Source organism: Aspergillus foveolatus, assembly GCF_047715535.1.
Source record: "Aspergillus foveolatus strain CBS 279.81 unplaced genomic scaffold BDW70scaffold_5, whole genome shotgun sequence".
Lineage (NCBI taxonomy): Eukaryota > Fungi > Ascomycota > Eurotiomycetes > Eurotiales > Aspergillaceae > Aspergillus > Aspergillus foveolatus.
This window is the reverse complement of record NW_027396069.1, coordinates 159,873-185,048: the sequence shown is the minus strand read 5'-3', so window position 1 is coordinate 185,048 and position 25,176 is coordinate 159,873. Positions and strand designations below refer to the sequence as shown.

General features: G+C 50.9%; 7 protein-coding genes across 7 annotated transcripts; 2 read left to right on the top strand and 5 right to left on the bottom strand.

Annotated features, from left to right (window-relative positions):
* Positions 1 to 6,176: 6,176 nt before the first annotated feature.
* On the top strand, positions 6,177 to 8,295 carry BDW70DRAFT_170110 (NDT80 / PhoG like DNA-binding family protein; the record flags this gene model as incomplete). The annotated part of the gene is made up of 3 exons (XM_073742851.1): positions 6,177 to 6,211; positions 6,284 to 6,303; positions 6,373 to 8,295. The coding sequence occupies 3 exons, from the start codon at positions 6,177 to 6,179 to the stop codon at positions 7,884 to 7,886; spliced, it is 1,569 nt and encodes a 522-aa protein (XP_073599607.1). The 3' UTR covers positions 7,887 to 8,295.
* Positions 8,296 to 11,789: 3,494 nt separating this feature from the next.
* Positions 11,790 to 12,133, bottom strand: BDW70DRAFT_93373 (uncharacterized protein). The gene has a single exon (XM_073745220.1). It carries the CDS (start codon positions 12,033 to 12,035, stop codon positions 11,859 to 11,861), a length of 177 nt encoding a protein of 58 aa, XP_073599606.1. The 5' UTR covers positions 12,036 to 12,133; the 3' UTR covers positions 11,790 to 11,858.
* A 98-nt stretch (positions 12,134 to 12,231) lies between these two features.
* On the bottom strand, positions 12,232 to 14,554 carry faa4 (long-chain fatty acid-CoA ligase FAA1; the record flags this gene model as incomplete). Its single annotated transcript, XM_073738733.1, has 5 exons — positions 12,232 to 12,321; positions 12,375 to 13,519; positions 13,568 to 13,963; positions 14,003 to 14,061; positions 14,115 to 14,554. 5 exons carry the CDS (start codon positions 14,552 to 14,554, stop codon positions 12,232 to 12,234), a joined length of 2,130 nt encoding a protein of 709 aa, XP_073599605.1.
* A 1,199-nt stretch (positions 14,555 to 15,753) lies between these two features.
* On the top strand, positions 15,754 to 16,872 carry BDW70DRAFT_156459 (S-adenosylmethionine-dependent methyltransferase; the record flags this gene model as incomplete). The annotated part of the gene is made up of 3 exons (XM_073740183.1): positions 15,754 to 15,814; positions 15,888 to 16,049; positions 16,112 to 16,872. The coding sequence occupies 3 exons, from the start codon at positions 15,754 to 15,756 to the stop codon at positions 16,870 to 16,872; spliced, it is 984 nt and encodes a 327-aa protein (XP_073599604.1).
* An 83-nt stretch (positions 16,873 to 16,955) lies between these two features.
* On the bottom strand, positions 16,956 to 18,894 carry BDW70DRAFT_128866 (uncharacterized protein). The gene has a single exon (XM_073735511.1). It carries the CDS (start codon positions 18,168 to 18,170, stop codon positions 17,217 to 17,219), a length of 954 nt encoding a protein of 317 aa, XP_073599603.1. The 5' UTR covers positions 18,171 to 18,894; the 3' UTR covers positions 16,956 to 17,216.
* A 1,570-nt stretch (positions 18,895 to 20,464) lies between these two features.
* Positions 20,465 to 21,427, bottom strand: BDW70DRAFT_128864 (uncharacterized protein). Its single transcript, XM_073735510.1, has 2 exons — positions 21,017 to 21,427; positions 20,465 to 20,965 (listed from the first exon to the last, which is right to left on the bottom strand). Exon 2 carries the CDS (start codon positions 20,761 to 20,763, stop codon positions 20,545 to 20,547), a length of 219 nt encoding a protein of 72 aa, XP_073599602.1. The 5' UTR covers positions 20,764 to 20,965; positions 21,017 to 21,427; the 3' UTR covers positions 20,465 to 20,544.
* Positions 21,428 to 21,539: 112 nt separating this feature from the next.
* Positions 21,540 to 24,239, bottom strand: BDW70DRAFT_128863 (Hsp70 family protein). Its single transcript, XM_073735509.1, has 3 exons — positions 24,019 to 24,239; positions 23,777 to 23,960; positions 21,540 to 23,714 (listed from the first exon to the last, which is right to left on the bottom strand). Exons 1-3 carry the CDS (start codon positions 24,043 to 24,045, stop codon positions 21,922 to 21,924), a joined length of 2,004 nt encoding a protein of 667 aa, XP_073599601.1. The 5' UTR covers positions 24,046 to 24,239; the 3' UTR covers positions 21,540 to 21,921.
* Positions 24,240 to 25,176: the final 937 nt, after the last annotated feature.

The window sequence follows — 25,176 nt, the reverse complement described above, 5'->3', positions numbered from 1 at the left end:
TGTCATGGAGGACAATTATCTCGTCTGTAATCTGAAACGGGAAGGAGGAAAGGCGGCATTTTCGCAGGTGGCGGGTTGACTCGCCGTGTTTCTGTTCTGTGTGACTTCACCTGACTCCCAACTGGTGAGGTCTGGTAAACAAAGTTTGACTTCTCTTAACAAGTCAAAGCGTCGACCGAGGCGACGGATTACCGGGGTCCTGTAGCTGTGTTCAGTCGAGAAATAGTCAACGGAAGTCGGCGGTGCGCATCGTGGATTTGCGACAGTAGAGTTGGGGCCTGTCTACCCTTCATTTCTGATAATAAACCCAAGAACCTTGTGCCAATGGATTGATTATCGAGCTTCTGCCTTCTATGGCACCACGTCGATCAGTCTCCCGCAGTATCCAGACGCATGCCACCATTCCCTTGAAGCAAGGTGTCGACTTGCATTTGGGGCCCACGATATTAGTTAAGACAAGAGAGTCCACTTGCTCAAAATCGATTTCTTTGACGTGGTCGGCACCTAGGACTTCCCGCCCACTCAAGGGATATCTTGGTCTGTACGGGATTGAATGACACTTGGTCATCGGCCGGCCCTCGGCTTATTGATCTAGCAGACAGGCCAGAGCGACTACCAGCAGTAATTGGCCGCAGCTGAAGTAGTACAGCTAACTTGAACAGGGAGTAAAATCGTGGTGGGCGTCAGGCATAGCCACAAGAAATCGCAGAATCCTGGCCGCTTATGCGGCGCCCAAGGTAATTGCGCAGAATAACTGCTGCGCACATGGACCGGTTATGCGCCCAAGCTAGGACGCGACGCAGACAGTTTGGAATACGGAAGAGGCTTGGGGGTGAATGTCAGCCATGGCTGATTATTCGCGTACCATGACTCTGAGATACATCCTGATTAATCTCCGAGTTTAACTTGATGTAGGAGTCGGGTGTACCAGATCCACTGCCTAGGCAGACCCGTTTGCACGTTAGCATATGGCAATGTAACGATCCAAACCTGGGGTCTCCACCAAGTATGTTTGTGTTCTGGTCGGCGTAAACGTCCCTAGGAATATCGCGAGTCCAATCACTCAAGCGCTCTGTCTTGGGCGCTTCAGCAGCCAGGCGTGAAAGTGGCGGTAATCTGTCTAGAGTCTATGTTTCTGTGACGGATAATTCGCGGTAAACCTCAGTCTGAACTATACGGACCAAGATTCGAGGGCCGCAATCCGCAACTGAGTAGCCGGGTCCCGGAATTGGAACCTTTCCAGAAGATCGAAACGCGTGGAGATCAAGGGATCCTGGAACCAACGGCCGAATGTTCTGGACACAAAGAGCACGAGCTCACTGACCAACGTCGATCCGAAAAGAGCCATCTGACATACACCTTGGTGTTTCAAGACGATCGTAACGGCGAGCTGCATTTCGGTATGCTATCGACCTTCAATGTTTTGCACCGTGCCAGCACATAACGATCGTGCTATACTGCGGAGAGGATCGGGAAGTGCACTAGAAGTATGAGCTCAGATTGGCTCGCTATCCTGGAACATTACGGAAATCAGAGCGCAGTTCCACGTACCTGGAATCTTTCCGAGGCCAGAAGTGGCGGTTTGGATAGCTCTAACCAAGAAGGCGCCGGGCGCAAGAGCCAAAGGTTCGAAGCCTCAAGGATGGGGAAACTATGAAGAGAGCGAAAGGGGGAGCCGAATAAAATAACTGAAACATGGCAGACTTTGTGTAAACATAGAGGACGCAAGAGCAGGGGCAATGCCATTGAAGCAGAAACCGGTTACAGGAGACTCATGGGATCCATGGATACAGACAGGGTAATGATTTGTCGAGCCGTCAAAGAGAGGCAGATCTACCCAGGGTTGATCCAAAAGGGACAGGCTGCGGTCGAACAGAGACTGGCTGAATAGAGTTGAAGCAGGTACTGCCCCGAAGAGTAACACTGAGAAGCAGTGGAGGTAACGCTGTTCCTGGAGGTCAAGTGCTGTGGTGGTCACTCGCTAGGGCTGCACTGGTTCCTTCCCGGTGCGCCCAAAGCACGTGCCCTGCCGGCCCGGTCTGGTCTAGCGCCTCCTACCCGCCTGGGGCAACAGCTCAACACTACCCAGTGCCCACAGTTCAGTACCCGCCAGGCCATCAAGGACGGTAGATCGACCGGCTCGATCTTTGAATTAACTTTCGTCTCATCTACTTCTATTCCGCATTTGCCTACTTCGCCGTTGCCTCTCTCACTGCGCTGCCTTTTGAAAACAACGCAGAAACGGCCGTTGAAAACCGCAATGCCCCAGGCACTCACCCTAGAGGCAGAATGCAACCTCTCGCCCTCCCCACCACCCCCTTGTTCAAAGTTACGAATGGATTCGCGCTGCAGCCCGTAGAGACCTCCTGCACGACATCATCATCCACTAAGGAGCACGTCTCACGCCCAGGTTCCCACCTTCGCGTTTCCGAACGGACTGGACTCTGCCAACTGACCAGGGTCGGCTCCTTTTTTTTTTCTTTTTTTTTTTTCTCAATCTGACCTTCGAACCAACTAGCTTCCTGCAAGTTTGGGTGATCATCTCAGCCACACATCGTTCTACGCACTGCGAGTAAGAGACAAAGAAAGCAGATTAGGGTGAGATTCGATTGACGGCTAGGCTCGCCGGGGAAGGCACGAAAACTGTCAGTGTTAGGAAGCAAAAAATTTGACTAGTCCCTTCTCAGCTGGTGTGGACTCTGTGCTGTCCTGCCGATAGGGCGAGCCAATTATTCTGGAAGCTTTGCTATTGACTCCGTACGTACGGCAAATCCCCCACATACGTTGCGCCTACTGGAGCATCTGGGTGTGACATTTGGAAAATGACCATTGTTCTCGAGCATTCCGAAATCCTGACAGAAATGCCCGGCGTGTCATCCAAAACAGCAGCGTCCTTCTAGCGGTACTTTGAACAGGGTGCATTATGCACCAAGTGCCAACTCTTTCTCTGGCTCAGTAAGGGACAAAAACACCACCTACGGGGAATGGGGAAAGGCCATTCGTTCAGCCCAAGCCTTTGGGCGCCTGATCGTCTCATCCTGCAAGTATGGCCGCTTTCTCGTGCCTCGAACACCCGCGAGAACAGCAGAGTCAAGAAAATGGAAAAGACTTTTTTGGAAGCAGATCGTCAAGGGACTTTGCTCCGCCCATCTAGAACGACAGGCCTCGTTTGACCCCTGTCTGGTGCTCGACCAAGGCCGTTCGCCTACGGGCGAGCAGACCATTGGCTGTCTGCAATTGCCCAAGCTCAGAGGTGCCCACAGCCTCTGTCAGGCGACTGGGGTCTGCACGGGTTTGCTGGGGTGACGATCGCCGCCACTACTAATCTCTTCTAGCATCATCTTACCGGTAATTTGTCTCTAATGCACTCTGCCGTTTGCCGCCGCCCATGCTAGGACAGCTGACTTGACGAATTATTCTATACAGCGCGCGATTACCCATTCCCACTATGTCAACAATAAAGTTCATTCCGTTTAGGGCCATTCAGATGTCTATATCTCTGAGTTGGGTCATAGGATGTAACATGGCCTTGGGCCAATGCTGTGCGTCTCCAGCAATTCTGACAGGGTCCAAAACGTTTAAGCATCTTTTTTACTTGCTGCGATAAATTTCTCTCTGGGCATTGGTTTTTTATGCCTGTTTTGTCTGGCAACAGGAAGATGGTCAGGAAGAAGCAGTACTCAACGAGACAGTAAGGAAGGAAAGAAGCCATGGAAGGGAAGAGTCGTAATTGATGGTAGAGCGTCCAAGCTCGCCGTGGCCTTGTAGTGCTGAGAGAAAAGACCTCAAGATAATGCAGTCGTCATGTCGCTCTCCCGAAAGTGCCAACGGCCCTGACATGGTCCGAACTCAACAGCAAACTCGTGGCGAGAGTGGTATTCGCCGTCAAGCTTAATTTGGTAAATCGAAACTGCCAGGACTCTGCACAGCACCTCGTCCTGCCGCATGCTCGCCAGGGTTCTTCATTGGGCAGTGCTAAGGGTAAAGACGCGAAAAGAGTGGGCACTGAGTAGAAAACATGATACAAGATAAAGCTATCCAGCCCTCTCTTCCTCAATCTCAACCTTGATGACAGCCTTGACTCCCGACAGCAGCTTGAATTTCGGAGTCTGCACCGGTTGATGCACGTTAGTGTCCACTGTCATTCTGTTGGTTGCCTGTGAGTACTCGCTTTCCTCTCCGCTCTCTCACTTCGATTCTTCCCCATTGTTGGTATCTGTCACCGTCTTCCCATCCTTCAACAATTCGGTAACTGTTGCCGGCTTGTCTTCTTCAACCTTCATTCTCGAGAGGCAGTCTGCCCGGTACATAATAGCGGGGCCTCTATTCCTTCATCAGAAACGCAATACTCCGAGAGCCGCAATGAGGCCGCGGGGTCTGTTATGTTTTCTTCTTCCGCAAGTCGCTCATACAGATCTCAATCCGTGCAGTCCTGCTTACTTTTTCTTGAATGCATTGCGCCTCGTTCTCGTCTCCAAGCTGCGTGCTAATATGTCCAAAGTCGTTTCGTCCAAGACAATAATTATCTCTCAATAACGGTTACCTCCCGATTGCAACCTCCGTCCCCTGCAGCGTACCTTTCCCGATCGACAGGACGCGCCGTCTATCGCCTTCTCGAAACCACATCAAACCCACAGCTCTTTGTCTCCGGCGCTTAGCATCCCGTACTAGCGAGTATACGTCCTCGAGTCTGAGTCTGATACCACCAATGGGCAGTTAGCCCTAAGACCCATCGCCGGTTTCTTCATTGACACGCCCCTATACTCGTCGTGGATCGCCGCGTTGGGTAGTTTTCAGCCTCTCACTAAGCTTGCGTGCCAACGCCCCCTTGAACTCGAATCTTGAGCAGTGCCTGGTCCGGGGTGGGAACTGTCAAGTGGCCCCAAATGAATCAATGTAAGAAACGCCATCCTCTCTAGTCGCTGCCTCGTCAAGTCCCCCACCCTCAACTCACCCGAAACGTTTGGCCGTCACCTGCCCCTGCAAGTCAAGCAGCAAGGCTGATGACATGCGATCTACATCCCGGTGACGTTGATCTCCCAATCCTCTGCAATTCCAGCAGCCTCCGCTTTGGTTACACCATTTATCGTTTTAGTCTTCATCTCATCGTCCTGGTTAATATCGAGATTTCCCGCATGAGTGTATGTATCACCCTTGCCTGGCAAGGATGGACCCTATTTCAGTTTCGGCCGGCGAAGGAGCGATAGGCTCGCACCTATTTTTCTTTTTCCTCCATTTTGATTATTGATTTCATGGTATTTGTTTTTTTCTGTATTACTGTTTCTTACTTCTCTTTTCTTTTTCATTTCTGCTTCCTGCTCGTTTGTTTGACGTTATATTATTCTCTTGGATTTGCTCTGATCATTGTCTCTTCAACAAGCAGCGCTCCTGCATAACCAATACTCGCTGGATGGTCCCATCACTTCTGACGGCGATTACTCCGGAGTCCAACGACCTTTTGCTGGACCGACGGGCTACTCTATGGACGACGAAGACAGCCATCGAAGAAGTGGTGTATTTAACAATCATCTCGGACCGTCCGTCCCGATACCTGCCACCAACGGCATGAGGTACCAGTCGTCTGCGATGTCGGATATGCCGTAAGTTTTCTCTTTATTTGGTCTATGGACCCTCGTGCTCCACCATCTTGCTGCCAGCTTGCAGCAACTAGTCACAATGTTGTTTTCCAGCTCGAATACGGTGGAATGGTTGTTCTTGTGTTCGTGCCCTTTATCTTCTCTTTGTATTCGGCTTGTTCGTGCGCCTATGCCTCGCATTCCTCGCAACCCCATCTACCTGAGATCTACCCCTAACCATATATATGCGGCTTCCCTTTGATTCACTCATCCAAGCTCTGTACCCGTGCTGTGTCGGGGCCGACAAAACTCCGCTTTTGACTTTCTTCATCAAGGCTCATCCAGGCTTCTGCCAGGGAAAATACCACTCTGGTTATCTAACTAGGATTCTCTTCTTAGATATGAAAGCTCACCTACGCTCCTTATGAATACTTCCGATTCATGTTCCGGTGCGTTCCTTCCAATCGCCTTCTATGCAACCACAAAAGCCGTGTATGCTTCGGCTAACGTGCTCCGAACTAAATCTTGGGCCATTCCACAGATTCTTATTCAACAGGAGGACCTCTCTATACGCATTCGTCTGGCATGAGTTTCGACAGGATGCCAGATTTCAGGGCGCACCGCGCCCCCGCACTGTAAGGCAACTCCTGTCCATGCGGTATAGCTTATCCTGCGGCCGTTGATAACATGTCCTGGCGTTTCCCTAGTCACCCCCCCACAGGAACAGGTATGTCGTCGACGGTGCAACCATCGGGCAATACATCTTTGATGGCAAGGGCCGACAATTACACCTCAGGATATAACATGCCAAGGGCTACGGCTTTCCCGCCGTTGACACCCCTCAACGATATTGCTAGACCGCAATATACGAATACTCCTCGTGGTCTTGATTGTGGTATTGATCGAAGTCTCATTTTCGGGCAGCATGGAGCGATGTATTTGGACCAGCGTGTAGCTCCGCCTACGGCTGATGCGCCTCCATTCCATGAAACCACTACCATCCATACTGTTTTCACTTCCCAAAACCACTCTGTCCGAACAGAGATTGGAGCCAAAATTCACAAAGGCTTCTTTCAAGTCGACGATAAGTGGACCTGCTACCGGCGGAACTATTTCTCAATCTCATGTTCGTTTTCCTTTCAACAGGGAGCCCAGGGTCCATTCTTCCTGAAATTTGACAACCGCAGCGAAAGAATTCTACAATTCTCCATGTCAATATCAGCAATTGTGAATGAACAACATAACGAAGTCCGTGAGCTTGTGCAGCATACACCGAAACGCGACAAACAATCAGAGAGGCCGCCACAAAGGGTAGTGTTACAGCCCACTCAGAATCCAGGAATGGTGCCAAGTCTGGGGTCAACATCAACGAGTGCTCAGCACGGATTTCCTCTGATGTCTCAGTCCGCTGGGATAGGTATGGAGTATGGTTCAACGTACGGCGGTGCTCCGCAGCAGCCGCAGCCTCCGACACAGCACACCTTCGAACGCATCCAATTCCAGAAAGCGACTGCAAACAATGGGAAACGGCGCGCGCAGCAGCAGTATTACAACTTGGTGGTTGATCTTTACGCCGAAATTTCTAATCAGCTTGGCAGCACGGAGTGGGTCAAGATTGCCCGCAGACTGTCGTATCCAATGGTTGTTCGGGGACGCTCACCCGGCCACTACAAAGACGGCCGACGAGATAGCTCGACGAGTATGGGACCTGACGGAGGAAGTGGAGGGGCGGGGGATGGGGGCGGAGGGGCTGTCCTACCTCCGGGACTCGGGCAAACTTCACGCTCCCATATCGCCCTCATGCCGGACTCGTTCCAACGTGGCGGCCATAGCTACAGCAGGTCTGATTACCATCAAATGACAACGGCAGACCACTCACCCCTCAGTGCAAGTCCACACATTTCATCCTCGTCGTCGTCTAACTTTGACATTGGCATAATGAGTGATTCGCTAGATCCAATGGACTCAATAAAAAGTACTTCTAGTATTGAGCCATATCAGGAGTCAGGCTATGGCATGATGGACATTCGAAAGGATAACCACTTTCGCAATCACCCGCCGCATTACGAGTTCGATTCTATATCTAAGGCGAACGAACATCCGGATACCAGCTTCTCTGAAGCATACGATCCGATTGTATCTATGGTGGCCAACGACTCTGGGGACTCCCATTTTCTCAAACATCCTCCGCGCTATCATCACGCGAGTCCGAACGGCTACGATACTATTTACCCTGCGCGATCAGGAAACGGCAGCAGTGGGAGTAGCCCGTATTACCGGCTTCCAGCGTCGCAGAGCCTCTGCACCTGAGGTTTACTGCTTTCGTCACTTGGGGGTGTGTGGTCGTGAACACCTCATCTACCCTTACTGTGTCGCTGCGACCAGTGGTTGAGGGATGGAACATAAGGCCAATATTTTCATACTTTTTATCCTACTTGGACCTTTCCTCGAAATTCCCTTCAATTCAACGCGATGAATTGACCCAGCTCGGGCGATGCAACACTTCAACTCGACAAAGAGACTGCTGGGCGCGGTGATTCTGGTCATTCAGCCTGTTTTCTTTTTGCAAATGGATTCCACTGTAATTTCTTTTTCTTTGCTCTGTTGGTTTGCGATTCTAACGATCGAAAAATTTCCCTTCGGACCGAGGAATCTGCATGGGATTATTATCTGACCACAAAACGAGTTAACATACAGGTAGACAAGACCATCGTGAGCAGATTATGAGTCTTCCATTCTTTCATTTTTCCTTTCGTCCTCTTTGCGTCTACCTCAATTAATGGAAGGGAGGCTCTAGAAGTTTGAACTCGGAAAGCTGGTCAGCGCACTCTATGCAGAAGGAAGCAATGAAGCTGCTCAACAGCAGTGAGGGATGCTTGGTCCGGATCAATCATTGTAAGGGAATGGCATGGTATCGGTCCAGTTGGAAATGTCTTTCAAATAATGAATAATGAAATAATGGATTATTTACTTACCATTCTTCCTCCTTACCCTGCCAGTTCTGAAAACTCTCAATCAGGGCTTAAAGCTTGAAATCCATGAGACCGCGTAATCGAGATAGCAAACCCGCTGCGATGAGAATGCCCAGATCCTGTCCCGGGTGTTTGTGCCCCTTTTCCAGCTCCAGGCCGTGGTCGCTTCTTCGTGTTCGGCTTCTTTGCTGTCATTTCTTTGACACTCCGCCTTGGCTTGGTTCTTTCCCTCTTCCCACTCCTCTCCTTCTTTCCCTCTTCAACCCCATCCTAATTCCCTAAACTCGCTTCTTATCCCTATCCTTCCTTCGATGGAGATTCCATGCCCTGCGAATTGATGTAATTACTATCAACGTTGGAACATCAGAGGATGCACCCAACGTGGTGGATCTGCAACGACGCCAATCCTGCGCTCGAGAGTCAAGGATCGACCGAGCGTACATTAGACTGCCATTTAAGTCTCCTCCCAAGAGAATAGTCCAGACTCGGTTTGTCGTCTCAGCCTATAAGCGCCCTTCTTCCTTGCTGACAGTTTCTGGCTCCGCACTAGCTTGCTGTTGACCTAGTTCGTTCCTCGCTAGTTCCATTGGTCTCTTCGGCACGTTCCGTGACCTCCATTATGATGTCCCATAGTCGCGGTCTAGCTTGAATTACAACGGATAATGACACTTCACAATTTGGGGACGCGGGTCGAAGCATGCACGTTCTTCTGTTAAGACGCCGTCCAATGGAAAGACAGCTTCGACGATGTCGATGAACAACCTCCAGTTCTAGGTATAGCTATCAAATCCCCACCACTTCAGTATTTCATTGATTACTACTCTGTTCGCGGATATACCTTCCATAGCCTGTACCTGGTTGGGTATCTCACCCTCTGTCTCCTGTTTTCCCGACCAAGCTCCGCTCCAATGCTCCCTGAATCCTCAAGGCAGCTCTCGCCGAGATTTCGATTCCCTTCAAACGCCATTAGGAAACGAGGCTTCGGCCGGACTTTACGCTTTGTCCGCTGAGACCCCGAGACGGCGCGGCAGCCCAGTCGTATGCGCGTGGGCATTGGGCAAATTACTCGTCTGTCGCTCATTTGCTAACCCTGAATCTCCACACTAGCTCGCCCACTAGTTAAGCATGCGTTTCTGCGCTTGGTAGTTCTTGCCTTGAACAGTTCACCTCTGATCTGATCTATCGAGTCTACACCTTGCGCACCCATGACAGCCGTCACAGTCAACCAGTCAGCGGCTAACATTTGTTTACTACTAGGCAAAGGAGAGAAACCCGTGACGCAGCATGCTTCTACTAAGTCAGCCCGTTATGCACGTCGTACAAGGGGACTGACAAAGACCCAGGTGGAAGAATCAGGCGCGCGACTCGCAGTCCGCCGGCTGTCAAAGGAGAGCATTGCTTGATCAACATGGCCAACAGCGACACGGCGCTGCCGTTGGATGATTTTCAAACCCAGCCCAACCCCAGAAATCGTCAACCTGCTGTGTAACGGTTCGATCCAGTCGCTGTCCATTCCGGTACACCGAAAGTTGATTCCAACGCCATGCCTAAACAATAATAGAGCGCCAGTTTTTCACACATCTTTTACAAGTGGCCAGGCCCAAGCTGAGTGATCTGACCCCTAGCAGTGCCCCACCCCTCCACTCTCTCCTATCTGCGAATCAGTTTCAGCTCTCACTCCAACGCGACGAGAGACTGACGCTTGCGTCTCAAGCGGACGCAGCCTAGGGGAGAGGATTTAGATCCCGGAAGAACCCATCTTTCAAAGTGTCAAGTTGTCGATCCCGGTCTAAGACGCCTTAAGATTCGTCATGAGGGCGCCGAACCCCGAGCTGACTGGCCTACGGAAGCCGATGCGCGAAGACCGGTTCAATCACGTGAAGGCCTTTCATTGTAGCCTGCCGTATCGCAGTAAGGGGTTATCTGCCGTCTCGTCTTGCTGTATTATGAAATTCAGTTACTGTATTAAATTCCTTCGTATTTCATAGTTCTGGAGATCCGTGGGATTAGCAAAAATACTCCGACGGTTCAGTTGTAATTCTTCACAAGTTCTCTGCGAGATTAGGCTACTTGTCAGACAAGTCGTGTATCCTCAGCCTTCTGTTCCACAAACGGTTATTCCCGGACGCTGTGTTGCGCCAACAATACTCCGATTAGGCAGGGACGGGGGGCGGCAAAGCTCTCCGCAGAACCCCGACAAAGGACGACGACTTCGCCTTTCTAGAGTCTCAGACTATCACCTTGTGTCGATTGCTCGATCATCCACCTTTCCCATCACGAATAATTTCAGGCAAGTAGGCTAGCTCTTAGGCGAGCCGTTGAAGCCGGGTTCTCGAAGACACCTGTGATAACCTGCCCATATTCTTAGAGTGAGTCAGAAAGTCTTCCCAAATGAGATTGACAAACACTGACCCAGCATCCAAGCTCCAGAGACACTTTCTTCCTCTTCCACACGCAGGTTAAGTAGTCCACCCGTCAACCCACGCTTCCCTCTTTCCACTTTCTCTTTTTTCCTTTCCCAACATTCTATGTCCATAACTTGAAACCCAACCCAACCATCTCAGCTCGACTCTTTCGCGAGCGGCTCCTTTGACGGTCCCGGAGAAAATCAGTCTCAATCCTTCTCCACTCTGGAAACCCGAATCGCCAGCTTCCGTTCAAGCTCCGCCTTCTCCTCCTCCGAGGGAACCATTCCCATCGCCTGCTCGACTTGGGAGGATGTCCAAAGCCCAATCGACGCCCACACCATGGCTCCGACTCCAAATATCGCGCGCGTCTTGGGGGAGAGGGATTTGTAGGAGCTGTATATAGGGTTAATCAATCAGTCATCGAATCAATACAAGATTTATTTTGCAATATGCTTTGTTCGTACTGAGACACGCAAGAGCGAGAGGCGAAGCGGAAGTTGGGGGAAAGTGCAGGAGTTCAGCTGGATAGAGCTTGAATAAGGGTATACTGACTTCCAGAGAGACATCTTGTCAGGCTGCTTCCGTCAGAAATCTTGAAGTCCTAGGTTCCAGGAACTAGCCCTTGTAGGAGTAAATAAACCTGAACGTACTTCGTAGTTGTAGGTAGAGGCGGCTTAGGTCGATGTTCCTTAATCGTTGGTTGTACTCGATAGTGCCGGTCTCCTCCGCCTTCTTGTTAGAGCTTGATACAACATCCCATTACCGATTCATCCTAGGGCTATCATGATCACTGTATATGCTACGTGGCTGGCTAGCTTATAGGAGATGTGAAAGGCTGTATAGAGGATATGTATATTAATGCTATCAGCCAAACGACCTAGCGTACCGGGTAAACTAGGTACCTAATCTGATGTCCAATGGACAAGAATGAACTGGGCATAGGTGTTATACCCAGACAGCGCAACAGAAGTCATGATACTAAGACTGAGGTAACGAGCATAGCAGTACTGGGGCATAACATACACAGCGCAGGAAACAGAGCAGGACAGTCGCGAGAAGAGGATAAGAATTGGAACCATACATTGTAACTAATGGGAGAAATAGACAAAAGAGGTATATCGAAGATGGTAAGCAGGGATCAGTTCATGGCGTGCGTGGATACATCATGGTAACGTTAGTAGTCGTCAACATCAACATATGCTCGCACGCTCACTGTTTCGCTTGCTGGCGTGATAGGCAAATCGAGGGTATATTCAACAGAAAGAATCGTCATGATTATTTCTTTCCATAAGCACGTTCAATGTCCTTCTGGTACCTGTTGATAATCTTCTTGCGTTGGAGCTTTTGAGCGGCGGTCATGAAGCCCTGTTATATGTTAGTTACGTCCTGAAACAAAAGCGAGAGAAGAGAAGACGTACGTTCTGAGGAGTCCACTCCTCATCAGAAAGGACAACACCGTTGATAATCTCAATGCCCTTGAGGCCGCTAGCACGACCGGCAGTCTGGAGCTGCTTGAGGACAATAGACTTGAGCTTCTCGTTGTGAACGAGGGTTTCTACAGAGTCACCCTCAATACCGTTCTCGCTCGCAATCTTTTTCAGAGCAATCTCCACTGGAACAATGATGGCGATTGGCTTGTCCTGGTCTTCGGCTGCGTAGACGCAGATGTTGCCAACGATAGGAGAAGATCGGTAGACGGACTCGAGCTTCTCGAGAGCAATGTACTCGCCATTTTGCGTTTTCACAAGGTTTTTCTTGCGGTCGATGATTTTGAGGTGGCCGTTCTTGTCAAATTCACCGATATCACCGGTCATGAACCATCCTCCCTCGGCATATGCTGCCTTGGTCTCCTCCTCGTTCTTGAAGTAATGTGTTGACACACTGCCTCCCCGAATCCAGATCTCTCCCTGAGGGGGGTTGTTCTTTGTGAAGTACCCAGCATCCCCGAAATCAACCAGTTTGACTTCAATACAGGCGGGAATTTCACCGAGAGCATTCGGGTTCCACGCTCCAGGGTCATTTAAGGCGCCCATGGCCGAAGTCTCAGTCAAACCATAGCCGCTAATCATAGGAGCGATGGCCATGGACAGGAACTTTTGTGTCTCCTTGGATACAGGACCACCACCGTTCATGATGACACGCAGACGGCCACCAGTTGCATCCTTCAATTTGCGGAAGATCACGTTATCGAGAAACCAGGCGCCCATGCTTGCACCGGGGAAACCAGTGGACATCAGGAAGTTCTTGGCAGACAAAGCGCCCCAGAACAGGCCCTTTACAAGAGCGCTGTTCTTGTTCAAGTTATTCAGAACACCCTTCTTTACAGACTCCCAGACTGCGGGAACACCCACAAGGATGGTAGGTCGGAACTCGCGGATATCACCCTTGCAGTTACGCATGGAAGCATCGGAAAGCGTACGTGGGTTTCCGTAACCCATGGTACCGCCCCAGAAGAGACACAGGTTCTCAAACATGAATTCAAGAATATGCGATTGGGGGAGGTACGTGAGCAGCGCGTCCGATGGGCCGATGTACTGTCCGATGATCGCGTCAATACCCGCCACTATTCATATTAGCTCAGTCATTTTCATCATCGGATTGGGTGACGTACTCGCAGCAACGACATTCCCGTGAGTGAGGGGAACGCCCTTTGGCGGGCCAGTAGAGCCAGATGTGTACATAATGCAGCACAGGTCTTCCGGAGCCGGGGCCACGGGGTCGTAATGGTTTTCCTCTCCCAGCTTCCGCAAGTCCTCGAAGCTCAGAATGTTGAGATGGCTGAACTCGGTCTTCAACCGGTCCATATCCTCCTGTTTGAGTTCCTCGTCGGAGTTCCAAATAACATGTTTGATAGATTTCGCTCGGTCCAAAACATTCGTGAGAGATTTGATGAGGGCGGGATCCAAGAAAATGGCGTCACTTTCGGTCTGCACGATAGAATGCGCCAATCCCTCCTCGCCAAGGGTATCGTACGCGGTAACGACAGTCAGGGACTGGGATGCGGAACCTATTTAGCAACCAGTCAGACCTGCGCGGCACGTTTTACCTCCACTGAAATTGGGTATTCTCGAATACGAACCGTGAGACATCGCCAGCCAGTTTGCGCTGCAAAACTCAACGTCAGCTTCCAGGCCAAGCTCCACAACGATCACACATACCTCGTTGCACCATAGAGGTGAACCTTATCGCCCTTGTTCAGGCCAATTTTTCGCAATCCCTTACCGAGCTCCAGCGCCAGCGTTTCATACTCGATAAAGCTTTTGTAAGAGTAGGGCCCTTTTTCAAAGTACGTCCACTGCTTGTCAACCTCCTGCTCGACTCCATCAATAACCTTCTTGACCTTCTTGGTCTCGATGTGGGTCTTGATGAGCCGACGGCTCGCAACAGCTTTGGCATTGCCATAGCTGCGCGCCGCCCAGCGGAAGGCGTCATAGGTGGTTGTCAGGTCCTCGGCAGGTCGTGAAAGGAGGCCATCCTTAGCCTTGGGGTGACGCCGCGGTACGGTCTCTCCGGGGACGGACTCAACACCAGGGACTTCAACGGTGAAGGGGCCCTTTTTGCTCATGCGCGGGTAGACCACGCTGCCGTCTTTCGTCATTTTGCAATTTCCGGCCGGGGAAAAAAGACAACGAAATAGAGGAGATTCTGGAGCGGGTATCAAAGAATGGTCAGACTTGGCGAGAAATCAAATAACACTTGCGTAACGTACAGGTGGCAGCTCAGCTATCGCGTTCCCAGGTTCAGGAGCAGAAACTGACGGAAACTGCGACGGGGAAAGTTTAGGAAATGCGGGGAGACGGACGCAGACGGTTCTTAAGGGGAGCCGCGGGGAAAGGAACGGCTAAGGAACTAGCACGTAGGCTTAGGGAAGGTTTAATGAAGCCGTGTCTCGTGGGGAGAGGTGGGAGGTAAAAGATTAGACGTGGCTGGACTGGCCGCGGGCAATGAAGTCACTCTGGTCGCTTTGCATAGCCGCACCGAAGTGCTTCCGGTAAGTTGCAACGGGCCTCTTCCTTGGAAAGCTGTCGGTTCGATTCGGTGCTATGCAGCCAGAGGTACAAGCGCTAATTTCATTTCAATACACAATAGCCAGCTTTCGCTATTCATCTTGTTCTACTATTCAAAGTGTCTTGGTCTTATTCGTGTCCAACAGCGTACAGAGCACAGACACAGCACAGAGCACAGGACAATGGATGCATGTCTCTGGCTACACCACGGCAACGCCCAGAAAGCCCAGAAACTCTTTCATTTAATTTGAGATGCCAGGTGCCGCGGTACACCTCAGTCACACATACCCCGGTCTTGAGCTTCTGATTCTCGCTCGTATTCAGGTCCCTGAGCGCATCTCATTTGCAGCAGGCTTCTGTTGGGATTTTAGCCCCAACGCCGTCTCGAACCGTGCTAGGCGGATGATCGTCGGAGCTCTGTCAGAAAATGAAATGACTTCTATGGCGCCTCCCATCCCAGAGCACGGAGTAATTTTTATGGACGCCGATGCACTATTTTTTGGTCTTCAGAACTCTCTTACAATCTGACCCCGTAAAGCCTGCTGCCACACACCCGGTGCCAGATGGCGACGCGATGCCGTCCGCTCGTAGAGTCACGTGATAGACGAGCTCCCAGCTTCTCCAAACTAGAACAAGCCAAATCACCGAATCTCGCTTTCTCAACCCTGGAAGGGAAAGGTTTCACTTTGACCTAATCTACGTCGCAAAGAAAGCTCATAGCCGTCATCTTTCACAAGGTAGCTGAAGTGGTTTTACAAAGCTATTCGCCGAGCTCGACGTAGTCAACAAGATGGGTGACTTAACCAGCTTCCTCTCCACCATTGGCCAAGAGGTCGAAGACGCCGACGAGGGTACGTCACACTCGACCAGGGCTCTGTAGTACTATTTCCCAGAACGGTAGTTGATCAATAGATGAAACTCTAGAATCCTTTCTCCTCTTCTCCCAAGATATCCCCTCCTCAAACCTCGGCTTCGTTGACTCGAAGGCCTCAACCGTCCAGATCACCGTGCACGAGCGCGAGTACACGATCCACCAATCGCCTACATTACTCTCGTCTTCTCGTGCTGGCGGGACAACCGGTGCAGGTATGTGCCCGTCCAACCTTGGGCGCTTCCACATATATGGAGATGCTCATGAATCGTGCCAGTATTATGGAAAATCACGCCCCTCTTCGCCTCCTGGGTCTCCAATACAACCAATCCTCTCTGGACAAACAACGTCCTCACGTCCGCGTCAACAATTGTCGAGTTGGGATGCGGGATATCCGCCCTTACAGCGCTTGCGCTCTCGCCTCTCCTTGAACCTGAAAGCAACGGGGATGGGCATTATATCGCCACCGACCAGGAATATGTTCATCGGCTCCTCCGGCAGAATCTGCAGAGTAATCCTCCGAAAACTCAACGGACTCATGCTTCATCGAATCAAGGTAGGAAGGGGAAGAGAGCGCAGAAGGCTTCAGCGGCTTCGTCATCCCAGGGCGATACCGCCCACCCGCATTCGAACATCACGTTCACGGCCCTGGATTGGGAGACTGATCACCCAGAGACACTGAAGGCGCAGATTGTCCGAGAGGGAGGACAACAGGAGGAAACGGACGATCCCGGCTTTGACCTCCTACTCTCCTGCGACTGTATCTATAACGAAGCACTGATTGCCCCGTTTGTGCGCACGTGTGCCGAGATTGCGCGGCTAAGACCTTCTCCGTCAACGTCGATGGGAATTGGGAGTGTGCGGAAGCCAACGGTATGCGTCGTCGCACAGCAGCAGCGCTCGCCTGATGTGTTCGAGGCGTGGCTGCGGGAGACGATGCGGTATTTCAGGGTCTATAGACTTAATGACGATGTCCTCGGGGACAGTTTGGGCGTGGGTAGTGGGTATTTGGTGCATGGGCTTGTTTTAAAAGATTAAGATACCCGTAAGAACCATTAAGTATATAATGCATTATCTTTTCGGACAGCAGAGTACCGCCAGTTACAGCATGGAACGAAATGGGCGTCTATAAACATTATTTATTAAAGATGGAAGCTACTTAGGAGATCCACCTGGTATACCGTAACAATAGGGTATGTACTATCGACACAGAAGCCCAGCATGCTCACGCTCCGCTCAACTCAGAGCAGCAAGACAATGCAAAGTCGACAACAATGCAACGCAACGCAATGCAACCGTCAAGTTAGACAAACAGGTGTTTCACGTATGTATGTATAGATAGTGCCGTATGTAGATGTAGCAAGATCAGACTTGAGCCGTGTTCATTTCGCCTCTGTGTTTTCCTTATTTTCACCCAGCTCGCCCTTGAGCTTCAGCTCTCGCGCTTTCAGCTCTGCTTCTTCCGGCGTTGTGGGCTCCATTTTCGAGATGGCATTGTAGAGAGGAGGGAGGGGAGAGTGATCGTGTTCCCGGAGGACAGTTCCCGTTTCAGGCTCGCGGTCAATGATGGAAGAAATCGACTGCCGCGTAGAGCTGTTCGTCTTGGGGGGTGCGGGTGCCGCTACCGGCGGTTGTTCCTCGGCCGGCGTGAGGAGAGCCCCCGGGGGAGGAAGCGGTCTGTCTGTGGCCTCGGTCTTGACTACCGAGTGGCCGGGGCTCTCATCGTCCGATCCGGTATAGTACTCGTTGTCCTGAGGATACACCTCCGGATCTGTTGGCGCAGAGTCGACTCGGCTTTCCTCTGTGGAGGCGCGGTGGCGCGCGGAAACAGGTGGAAGGGGAGCGGCGGGGTCGTAAACAACGCCGCAGACCTCGAGAGCCCGGGACTGGCTGCCTAGGCTACGATCTTTGTGCTTCTTCGTGAGATGGCACATAAAGCCATGGAGCGTCACGAAGTCGGCCTTGCCGCAGCCGGCCACCGGGCATGTGAGGTAAACCAGGCTGCCGTCTGAAGGACGCTTCCAGAGAGCCCGTCCAGTAGGGTCATGTGCTGCTGGTCGTCCGTGGCGCTCACCCCAGGCTTCCACGTTCTTGATAGTGTACTTCTGCTTCCGTCGAATCGAGCCGTTGCCCGTGGAATCGTGGTGCATATGTTGCGGATGAGGTGGTTGAGGAATATGTGCTTGCGGCGGTGGGGGAGGAGCGATATTTCGAGGTTCTTGGGGTTTCTGTTGCTGGAGAAAGGCGAGTGTGGTGGCTGCATTTGTCTCTGATAAACGGCGAGGCGGCGTGGGACGGAGGGGAGGAGATTCAACGCTTGAATTATAGAGGCCCATGGATTCCCGCTTCAGTCGTTTCCGTTGCCTACGCAGTTCCTATAGAAATAGATCGCGGGTCAGAATGGGCTCTATGAGTCGAAGAATCGCGTTTACCATACCTCTTCCTCTACCTCGGCGTTCTCGGTCATCCTACGGAATTCTTCATCCTCTCGCTTTCGAATAGCAAGTAAGTGGCTACGGGCTGCCATCCGAGCGGCTTCCTCATGTTCCAGTTGCCTCAGGCGAGCCTCGATGTGATCTATACTAGCTAGGTTCGGCGTCGGGGGCCCTGGAGGGCCGGGAGGCATTGACGGGGCTTGCTCTTGCATCGGCGGTGGTGGGAAATGACGATAGGGCTGGTGGCCATGCATCATGGCCTCCGTGGGCCCTGGCTGACCAGGGTTCATGGCAATGGGATGAAACCGCGGCAGACTCATGTTGACATGGTGGCTAGAGACGCTGCCGTTCATGCCATTCTCATGCACTGAAGGCACTGGAGGTGCAGCAACGGTCATGGCGAGAGCGACTAGGGTGCGGCACAAGGTTAGTGGACTGCGTTGGAATCCGTTCTGATAATCAGTATAATAGATATACGATTGCAGATAGAGAGAACTTGTAGCTGAAAAGAGCAGTGAACTGGGGGAATGAACAAAAGAAGCGGAGAAGGACAGTCTGGGGGATCAAGACTCGACAGGTCGAACGGGATAAGACAGTGTGGGATGCTGATAACCCAAGAGGGAACCAAGAGGGGAAAATTGGTGACAAGCTGGATGAATTGGATGTACTTACATGAAGCGAGTAAAAGTATTGAGGATGTCGCTTGGCTTCTCGGCTGTCACTCTCAGACCAGGAAGAGAAAAACAAAGAGACTAGCGCGCTGCACCTTGCCCGTTTAACGTTTTTTTTCTTTCGTTGCGCTTAAGAGAAGACTAGGAGGATTTCCAATCCCGGGTCTTCTCTTGCAATGGTCAGTGGCCACGCAAGGGGATTTATTGACGCGGGTTGGATCCTACTGGACGGCAGCTGTATGGATCGGGGAGAGAAACGCAAGCAGAAGCAGAGGGAAAAGGCAGAGAAATAGTCACGAAAATTGAGACCCTTTGCCAAGGAAGTCTCGAGTTGAGAGGATCTTGGACTAGCACAGCTAGCAGGCCAGTGGGATTCTGCGGTCAAACAAGCCATGGAATCAACTGGACAGAATCGGCACTGGAAGCTGCACTAGTGAGGGCCGGTATCAGATGTAGTAATAATTGTCAATATCCATAATATCCATTCTATCTACACCGTCTTCATGCACATTCTATTCTTTTACGCCTGCGGTCCTGCAGGCTACACTAACACAGGACCTCAAAATTTGAATGATAAGGATCATCAACACTGTGCCCGTGACGGTGCGACTGAATATTAATCTCTGCTCGATACTGGGACTGACAATTGTTGACTTTTCCATTCTTCCCCACTTGAATTCTGACCCTGTTATTGCCAGACGAATTGTGTGGTCTACTGGCTCTAATAGGGGCGCTTGATGGATCGGAAACCCACTCCTGTCGCACTAGTGACAAACACAGTCATCTCAACAATGTACCTAGAATCAGCTGGCCATAAGTCACCCCTTGGTCTGGTCAAAGATACCTGAGTGTCAATAAAAACGATAAATGATCCATCATCCAGTGAAGAATCGGTTGGTGTCTGAGAGCAAACAAGCCAACCAGGACATCGCTCATAGGCAGATCAACAAGCGCCTCGGGCCAGGTCTTTTAGCGATTCTGCTACAATCTGGCTTATTTATTTTTAGTTTAGTGGCATTCGGCCAATGGGAAGCAACTGATCTACTGGCATTGTGTAACACTTTAAATGAGAGGGAGAACTGGTCTGCGGTTTCAATTGTCTGTCTGAGTCTTGGGTCAGGGAGGCTTAGGCTTAGGCTTAGTTCGAATCTCTTACAGATTCTAACAGAGTCTAACAGAGTCATGCATATGTGGAGTGCAGATTTCAGAATCAGCCCGGGTCTTACAGAGTAGGACTGAAGCAAGGTCCAAAATTGATCCTTCGAGAATCCAAATGAATCAAAATCACGATAAACAGATCCAAAACACGGGACACAAAGTCTGGAAGACTAGTACTTTGTATGTATCACTCAGGTAGACTAAATATGATTGTGTACCAAAAAGTCATCCCGGTGGGGAAAACCACACAATCAAATTCAGCCAGGGCAGAGTCAGCAGAGTCAGTTGATTATTACTAGCATTGCTATTATCACTATTAATTGATCAGCGAATTAATTCTCAGGCCCAGTAGTGTGGCACGAGAGACTTTTATCCTGATTGCCCATCCGTTTCATTGTTTCTCCAACTTCAAATATGATGAGGCGGTCCCGACGCCCTTCTCCTCGTCATTCTGCGCTTGGCTTGTGGTCTAGGTTTGGAGCTCGGTGTTTGGGCTCATTATTGTGCATTTGTGTACAATCATGATTTGCTCCTGGGCTGCATTGTCTCTGCACCTCTCCCAGTGGAGAAGGGCCAGTGCTGTACGCTGCCGATAAGAGTACTCCGGAGTAGAGCCGGAAGTACCCTAGGATTGGCAGCCAAAATAACATCAATATTGCTCGCATACTATTGTTGGCTGGCTTATCACCACGCTGCTATACTTTTCTGCAAAGTACATGTCTATCCAGCTTCGAAGATTGATGAGCCAATGGCCGTGGACGGCCACCTGACCTCAATGGGCGGTAACGTCCTTAATTCGCAAAATTGCGTCATGTCTTAAGTTCAATCCAACAAGTTCCATAAGAATGACAAGTCCAAAACCTCAAAGTATCGCATTCAATTCTCAACTGCCTCTCTTCCGTCCACTGAGTAACGTAGGACTCATCCATGCACTGACTGCATCTCACCCGCCGGCCCCTTAAGTTTTACCCGGGCAGTTTCCCAGAGTCGCAGGCCATCTCATAGGTTGTGGTGCACATTCTAACGGGAATTGCTTCAGGATCGAACAGGAGTTTCAGGATCGAACAGGAATGGACTATTGGGGTTTGCACTAAACTATCCCCAGAACCCGAACCAGAATCTGTTGGGTACAAGTCCACTTGGATCTGTGGATGTTGGGTTGGTTTGGACAGCTGGCAGGCCAGCACAACAACATAGTAGAGCCTAGAAGTATCCAGAGCGGCTGATGGAGCTAACTGACCGCGCAAGCTCCGGTTGGATTTGAGGTACGGTAGAGACCCGACTTGTCAGGCATAAACCAGATACTGCGGCCAGCATGGTGAGGCGCTGAGGCGCCGAGGCTCGAGCATCCATCTCTGCTGGACTTCTGCTTCCAAAGCGCATTACTGGCTATCTTGCCTTGTCTGGGCCTCAGACTACGTTTACAGCGGAATCCAAGTTTTGTTGAATCGAGAGGAGAATTTCCTATTCTATTATCTCACATGCTCCAAGCCCACCACATCATGCTTGCTTTTGTGGTCCCAAAGCCGTAATGTCATTAAGTTACAAATTGTAGGCAAACCCGCTGTCCCATCCAATGGTTGCTCCCCGAATAAATCAGTATGCTTGCCCGATCAAAGGGTATGAAGCCAGGCGGGAAAAAGAGTAAAGACGATCAAACACCCGTACACCGAGACGAGGGCACATCAAACAACCCTATCAGTATGTATACACAGAATGCGGAAATAAAAGGAGATCATATCTAAAAAAACAGTAGGGGAAATGGTAGAAATTACAATGACAAACCATGCAGTTGCGCATGGCTGTCCATCATGATGGTACATTTAGGGCTTGTTCTCACCCTGGCCAGTCTCGCCCTGGTTAGGCTGCTGCTGCTGCTGCTCAGACTGGGCCTTGTGCATCTTGTCGAAGAGGGTCAAGCTAGCAGTCTGAAGCTCATCGGTCTTCTGCTTGAGCTCCTCAGCGGTGGCAGCGAGTTCACCAGACTGGTTCTTGGCAACGAACTCGCGGAGGGTGTTGATCTTCTCACGGATCTGCTCAGCCTCAGCCTTGTCAAGACGGTCCTCAAATTCCTTGAGAGCCTTTTCAGTGTCGTTCAGGACGCTGTCAGCACGGTTGGCAGCCTCAATGGCAGCCTTGCGCTCCTTGTCCTGAGCACCATACTTCTCAGCATCCTCAACCATGGACTGGATCTCGGCGTCGGAGAGACCGGAACCAGAGGCAATGGTGATGGACTGGTCCTTGTTGGTGGACTTGTCCTTGGCGTGGACATGAACAATGGAGTCAGCGTCAATGTCGAAGGTGACCTCAATCTGAGGGACACCACGGTGGGCAGGAGGAATGCCAACAAGCTGGAAGTTTCCAAGGAGCTTGTTGTCCTTGACAAGCTCACGCTCACCCTGGAAGACCTTGATCTCGACGGCAGTCTGGAAGTCAGCAGCCGTGGAGAAGGTCTGCGACTTCTTGGTAGGGATGGTGGTGTTGCGGTTGATCAGACGAGTGAAGACACCACCGAGGGTCTCAATACCGAGAGACAGAGGGGTGACATCGAGGAGAAGAACGTCAGTAACCTCACCGGCAAGGACAGCACCCTGGATCGCAGCACCAATAGCAACAGCCTCATCGGGGTTGACAGACTTGGCGGGCTCACGACCGAACAGGGACTTAACAGACTCAGTGACCTTGGGCATACGGGTCATACCACCGACAAGGATGATGTCCTGAACCTCGCTGGACTGGAGGTTGGCGTCCTTGAGGGCCTTGCGCACGGGGTCAACAGTGCGGCTGATGAGAGGCTCAACAAGAGACTCGAGCTGAGCACGGGTCATCTTGAGGTTAATGTGCTTAGCACCGCTGGCATCAGCAGTGATGAAAGGAAGGTTGATCTCAGTCTGGAGAGAAGAAGACAACTCAATCTTGGCCTTCTCAGCAGCCTCACGAATACGCTGGATAGCCATGCGGTCGTTGGAAAGGTCGAGGCCAGATTCCTTCTTGAACTGCTGAACAATGTGGCGCACAAGGCTGATATCGAAGTCCTCACCACCAAGGTGGGTGTCACCGTTGGTGGACTTCACCTCGAAAACACCCTTCTGGATTTCGAGAACGGAAATATCGAAGGTACCACCACCAAGATCGTAAACGGCGACAACACGGTCAGCCTCCTTCTCAAGACCGTAGGCAAGGGCAGCGGCGGTGGGTTCGTTGACGACACGGAGGACGTTGAGACCGGCGATCTGACCGGCGTCCTTGGTAGCCTGACGCTGGGAGTCGTTGAAGTAGGCAGGAACAGTAACAACAGCATTCTTGACAGGCTTGCTGAGGTAGTTCTCAGCGGTCTCCTTCATCTTGCCCAGAACGAAACCACCGATCTGGGCAGGAGAGTACTTCTCTCCGCGAGCCTCAACCCAGGCATCACCATTGGTGTGCTGGACGATCTTGTAGGGGACCTCCTTGATATCACGCTGGACCTCAGCATCGGTGAACTTACGACCGATAAGACGCTTGGTGGCGAACAGAGTGTTTTCAGGGTTGACAACAGCCTGACGCTTGGCGGCAATACCGACGAGACGCTCGCCGTCCTGGGCGAAAGCGACAACGGAGGGTGTTGTGCGGGCACCTTTTTATTATTAGCCATCGCTCAGTACTGTCGAAAAGAAATATAAGTTTGTCGCCACTCACCTTCGGCGTTTTCAATGATCTTTGGGGTCTTGCCCTCCATGACAGCAACAGCAGAGTTGGTGGTACCCAAGTCAATACCAATGACCTGGCCCTTCACCTTCTCCTCTGTTGAGTTCCATCTCCGGGCAGCTGTGCTGGGAAGTCTGAAAGCAGGAGCACGAGCAAAGGGGGCAGTGCGCGGCAGCTGGAAGAAAGTCAGCTTCAAGGTCGTGGTTTGCAGCTATACAGGGGCTGAATCATACCGCGCGTGAGAGACGAGATGACAGCATTGTGACGGGATTATGAGCAAAAAGAACAAATAATAAAATAATACAGTAATTAGAATGACTATGGGACACACTCCAATCGATTCAATCGAGAGGGAAGAGAGATGGATAGGAAGGGGGTAGGGGTATAAGATGGAGGATGGGGGAGAAAGAGTTTTTTTGGCTTTAAGAATCTGGAGGAAGGGAAACGGCAAGAAAGGAAAACCTTAAGAGGACAGCCCGGAGAGCTTCGGGCCGTGGACGAGCAGCTATGAACTAGGCCTGAATAGGGCGAAGCCTGAGGAAACTCATGGAAATGATCAGTCAACCTAGCCAATAGGAAACATCAAATCGAGCTACACTGGTCCATTTCATGGGGCTGATCTTGCAGCTCTACGTCTTCAATTACGGTGTAGATCTAGTCTAGCATCTTCCAGTCAGGTCGGAAAGAAAGGCGACCTGTCTCGAGCTCTGCACGAGAGGCCATGAGCTACAAGATGTATCATCATCCCTGTTGCAGCATTCCATGGTCCGTTTTCAATATGAAAGTCCATGTTGCGTCCACGTGACCAGTTACAACATTACGAGTGTCCGACCGAGGCTTGCCGCCTTACTCCGCTATAGCCGGTAGACATCAAGGAAGCCACTTCTTTGTCGCCACTGAAGAATATGAAGAGGCAAAGTCAAATGCTGTTCGGTGTATCTAGTAATTTTTGAAAACGGCATTGCTATCTCTCGAGTCACTTGCCCAGTCCTTGAAATTGCAGATTTATCTAAACCTCTAATTTGTATTTTACGATGTACCTAACCTGGACCGTGTGCTCAAAATATATACCTGGAACCTATCACACCCATGTGCGTACAGTAATCGCAGAGTTAATTAATACCATGGTCTAATGACGCGAGAGTCCACTAAATATGGTAAAATAGAACATTGCTCCTAATTATACGAACAGGTATGATGCTCGGCACTCGAAGCATCTGCTATTTCGGCTTCAGCGCTGGTGCTGCTGGAGAGTCGTATATGTATTAATACCCGTATAGTCAAAGCCAAAAAGGTTACAAGGCTCATTGACCTATAAAACAGACTTCAAACATTCTGTTACTAGATCATACCACCCAGCGAGCGAGAGCCAGGCCTGTGACTCGAGGCCC

Excerpts from the sequence above, each read along its gene's own strand:
- BDW70DRAFT_93373 (XM_073745220.1), bottom strand. The coding sequence starts at position 12,035 with ATGGTTCCAATTCTTATCCTCTTCTCGCGACTGTCCTGCTCTGTTTCC.
- BDW70DRAFT_128866 (XM_073735511.1), bottom strand. The coding sequence starts at position 18,170 with ATGGGCCTCTATAATTCAAGCGTTGAATCTCCTCCCCTCCGTCCCACG.
- BDW70DRAFT_128864 (XM_073735510.1), bottom strand. The coding sequence starts at position 20,763 with ATGCGAGCAATATTGATGTTATTTTGGCTGCCAATCCTAGGGTACTTC.
- BDW70DRAFT_128863 (XM_073735509.1), bottom strand. The coding sequence starts at position 24,045 with ATGCTGTCATCTCGTCTCTCACGCGCG. Across the intron at positions 23,961-24,018 it reads CATCTCGTCTCTCACGCGCG|CTGCCGCGCACTGCCCCCTT; the intron begins GTATGATTCAGC and ends ACTTTCTTCCAG. Across the intron at positions 23,715-23,776 it reads GATCATTGAAAACGCCGAAG|GTGCCCGCACAACACCCTCC; the intron begins GTGAGTGGCGAC and ends AATAATAAAAAG.